Genomic DNA, 4,185 nt, shown 5'->3' with positions numbered 1-4,185 from the left:
CCTGCTGAAAACTGAAGTCATGTGCCAAGAGTTCTTAGGACTAAGAATTGGAGTAAATGTCGCAGCCATGAAAGACAAATGCAAACACACAATTTTGTAACGATAACTACATGCAGCAAATTCAATCTCTTTGCAATGCATCAGTAATGAATAATTAACCTTAGTCTAGTCCTCATGTATAAAAACCTTTTTTATGGTTTGCCTTTTTCCCTGTGCTTCAAGAACAGTAAAACTAGCAAAATCCTAAGCAAAAAGAGAAAAAATACCTCCTCACCTTTAAAAGACATTACTGTGGTTTTTGTCCAATTATCTACTTTAACAAGCATCTATTCAAATACAAAGCACAATGTACACATTAACTGCATCCTCACATTCACATATTCAAGTATTTTTCATTTGCTGAGTTACCTTGTCTGCATCCACTTTTCCTCTGATAAATTCTTTCTTCCAAAATTCCAGTGCCTGTTCCAGAGTCAAGCCAATGCCTTTTAAGAACAGACCGTACTGCATACGGCCTCCGTGCCGGAGATGATGGTTATCACGCAGGGCCTTGTGCAACTGGCGCATGCAAAGAGGGAAGGATTTCACAGACAGCTGTCAAGAGAAAAAATTGTAGGATATATGCTTATTATTTGTTCCACTTGAAAATACCAATGGCTGGAAGAAAAGATATGCATGTGCAGAAAGCCAGCAGACTGCTGGTAACACAAGTGTAAGCCATCAAATCCAATTACCATCTCAAGAACAAATCCAAAGTAATACAGGTGGTAGCATCAGCTATGAAGTAACAACGTTTACATTAGAAACAAAGAAACATTATAGCAAAACATTACAATGCTTCTTGCTTCCTCCTTACTTTAGCTTCTGGAATAGCAAGATGACCTGTGAGTTTGGAGGGTTGGGAGAGGAAATGGGTCTTTTTAAAACCTTTTTGAAAAACTACAAGAAATCCATTGCAACTGATCTTCAGGGTTGTTTTTTTTTCCCACAGAATACTATTTCTTATAAAGCAAGATCTCAGAGATAAAAAAAATTAACATTCAATTTTACTTGGGCTTTACATTTTTATTTTTAATGTATGAGTCATTCCATGGAACTCTCCAGCAAAAAACATTGTCATGGTTAAGATGGACATTGAAAACACAAACTATTTATAAACTTCACATAAGAGACTTGTAACATGTTTTTAATTGTGTCTGCACCATTTATGTGGTTTTACAATTTATTCACTTCCTTGTTTTGTAAAACTTTTAAGTCTAAAATCAAAAAAAGAGCATTGAAAAGACTGATACTGCAATGCAATAATCATAAACAAAACATAATGGGTTTCAAAACTATTAAATAAGAAAATTTTGCTAAACTCTGTTCATAATTATATAAGGTATTTAAAAAAGCACACAAAATTAAGCCACAATTAAGCTCCAGTGTAAATCATGATTCATAGCATTTTCACTTAATCCTGCTTAATTTTAAACTTTATCACTGCTTCAGTCAAGTAGTTCTTAAGATCTACAAAGCAAATATGAATTAAAAAAAAGATAAAAGCTTTGTATATTATCTGTACACAAAAGTACTTAAATTGGAAAAACTACATATCAACATACAATATAACTCAATAAACACAGAAGACTTACAGAATCTATCTGTTCTAGAGAAATTTTTCCAGTGTTCTTTTGCACGCTGTAATCTGGGCCAACATATGAATGGCTAAAAACAAAGCAAACAGCAGAGTATCATTTAACACTGTTCAAAAAAAATGTTTGAAAACTTGAAAAGAAACTATTTTACCAATTAAGGGCTGCAAATATTTTCTATCAGGCAAAAACAAGAAAACAGTATTTGACATTTATGTAAGTAATTAAGATTTATAAAAGCAACATTAGACTCTACACAGTAAAGAAACTCTCCCTCCATCTGAAAAGAGTGGTGAGGGGTCATTCAGAATTCAGATCACAGGATCACACTACCACTGAGGTTTTAAGAGACTTATGAAATCATCTAGTTCAACACCCTGCTCAAAACAGAGTTAACTAGAGCAGGTTACATTAGCATCTCATCAAGCTGGGTTTTGAGCATCTCCAAGGACAGAGACTCCATAACCTTCTGAGCAATACGTTCAAGTGTTTGATCTTCCTAGCAGTAAAAATCGCTTTGTTATGTTTAAGTGGACCTGCCTGTGTATTAGTTTCTGCCCACCACCTGGCCTATCTCTGGATACCACTGAGAAAAGTTTTAGTCTGTCTTCTTTACTCCCCCTTATCAGACACCTTTTTATATGCACTGGTAAGATTCACACACATGCACTCCCTCCTGAAATTTATCTCTGCTGTGCTGAACAACCTCAGCTCTCTCATCCTCCCCTCATATTTACTGGGGAGCTAGAACTGGACACAGAGTTCCAGATGTACCCTCATTAGTGCTGGGAAGAGAGGAAGTATCACCTCCCTCAACTTGCTGGGAATACTTCCTACTGCCACCCAAGATACTGTTAGCTTTCTCTGCTTCAAGGCTACACTGGTGCCTCACAGTCAGCTTATTGACCACCAAGACCTCAGGGTCCTCTTCTGCAACCCTGTTTCACAGTCATTCAGCCCTATAGTGGTACATGTGGTTATTCCTCTCCAGATGCAGATCTTGTTATTTCCCCTTCTTGAAATTCATAGTGTTCCTGTCAGCACAACCAAACTTAAGAGCTGACATTACAGGAGGCAACAAACCAAACAGGGACTTTGGATGCAGCATATTTGTCCAAAAATCAGACTTCAAAATCTGGGTAAGAAAAAATTTATCTGTGCAAAAGGGATTTTGCAACTAACTTACAAAGATAATTTCTTAAATCTTTCAAAGGAATATAAAGGTTAAATCCAGAAAGAAAATGGATTTAGCTAAATGATTATACTAGGTGCTACAGATCATTATTTTGAGACATTTCAATACTGTAAAGTGTGAAAACCATATAGCTAAGAGTTGATTTTACTATATTACAAATAGGTTGTTTAATTATACATGTATTCATTCATTCTTTAGTCTTATTTCTGGTACACAATGAAACACTAGGCAAGCTTAGTAGATATTTTTTCATTACACAATGGTTAAATAATTAAAAGTGTTTGAGCCGTGTGTCTATTACTACTGATTCTACTAAAGAAGTATCTAAATTTCCTTGCAGAACCAGATCTACACCACTCTAATTAGGCAAACTACAAACAAAATACGATCAAAACATATAACAACAGAAAATAGCTCTTGTTGAGGCAACTTTTTTTTTTTTTTTTAAGCCAATGAATTAGAAAAATGACCATTCAGTCACTAATTACATCCTGCCTGGTAACTTCTTAAGCTGCTCTAAAATAACCAGTTTAGATCATTTGCTTGCATCCTATGTGGCCTTTGGCAGCTACGCTGTTGGATTCTTGTCCCAAGGAGCTCAAGGACTAAAGCTTTTGAGTTCGCAATTTTAGGTGACAGGTCTTTTTTTTCCCCTAATGTTTGATCTAAACCTCCCAAGCTGCTATATGTGACCACTGTAATTTGTTACACCCTCTGGTGCCAGCAAAAATTCCAATGTTGTGAAGTTTGTCCTTCAAACAGTTGCAGGCTGCTATCTGATCAACCCTAAGCCTCCTCCTCTCCAGACTAAACAAAGTCAGCTCAGCTTCTCCTCATAATTAATGTACAGGCACAATCCTGTAGTATTTTGATGGGACACATACAACAGTTTTTGTATGTGTTCAAAAACACAGCTTTAATTACTGATATTTAATATTTGGGTAAAATTCTACCCTTAGAGATATTACTTGCTATAATAAAATTTTATAAAAGCTACAAATATTTTCTTGTTACTAAGAAGCAACACCAGCTCTGTAAATTATGTTTCACTTCATTTTAAAACCTTTTTTTAAGTTGAAAGGACAGTTTCAAGGGTTTTTTTCCAGTTGAAGCCAAACACACAGATGAGGTGTCTGAGAAAAAAGATCTAGGTAAAACTTTCTACTAATTCAATTATTTTAATCTGTATGAAATGATACACTCATGCTTTCAGTTTATGCTACCTGAGATGATTTAGCAGAGGCTGTAGTCGCTCGTCAGACTGTATGGAAGGCAGCGATCGTGCTGTTAACTAGGAGAGAACAGAAGTTCAAATACAAAAAATTAACTCAAAAAATATTGATAGCACAAAGCAGG

The 4,185-nt window shown here is 35.5% G+C and overlaps 1 protein-coding gene across 1 annotated transcript in view; it reads right to left on the bottom strand.

Annotated features, from left to right (window-relative positions):
- PRIM2 (primase, DNA, polypeptide 2 (58kDa)) overlaps window positions 1–4,185 on the bottom strand; it is an 84,115-nt gene that overhangs the window by 33,833 nt on the left and 46,097 nt on the right. Inside the window, exons 8-10 of the mRNA XM_009999273.1 lie at window positions 4,053–4,120; window positions 1,635–1,707; window positions 409–594 (exon numbers count right to left, since the gene is read on the bottom strand). Coding sequence (XP_009997575.1) covers window positions 409–594; window positions 1,635–1,707; window positions 4,053–4,120 — 327 coding nt within the window. The remainder of the gene's footprint in view (window positions 1–408; window positions 595–1,634; window positions 1,708–4,052; window positions 4,121–4,185) is intronic.

This window comes from Chaetura pelagica, unplaced genomic scaffold, assembly GCF_000747805.2.
Source record: "Chaetura pelagica isolate M959 unplaced genomic scaffold, ChaPel_1.0 scaffold90, whole genome shotgun sequence".
In the NCBI taxonomy this organism is placed as follows: Eukaryota; Metazoa; Chordata; class Aves; order Apodiformes; family Apodidae; genus Chaetura; species Chaetura pelagica.
This window is presented reverse-complemented; position numbering and strand designations above follow the sequence as displayed.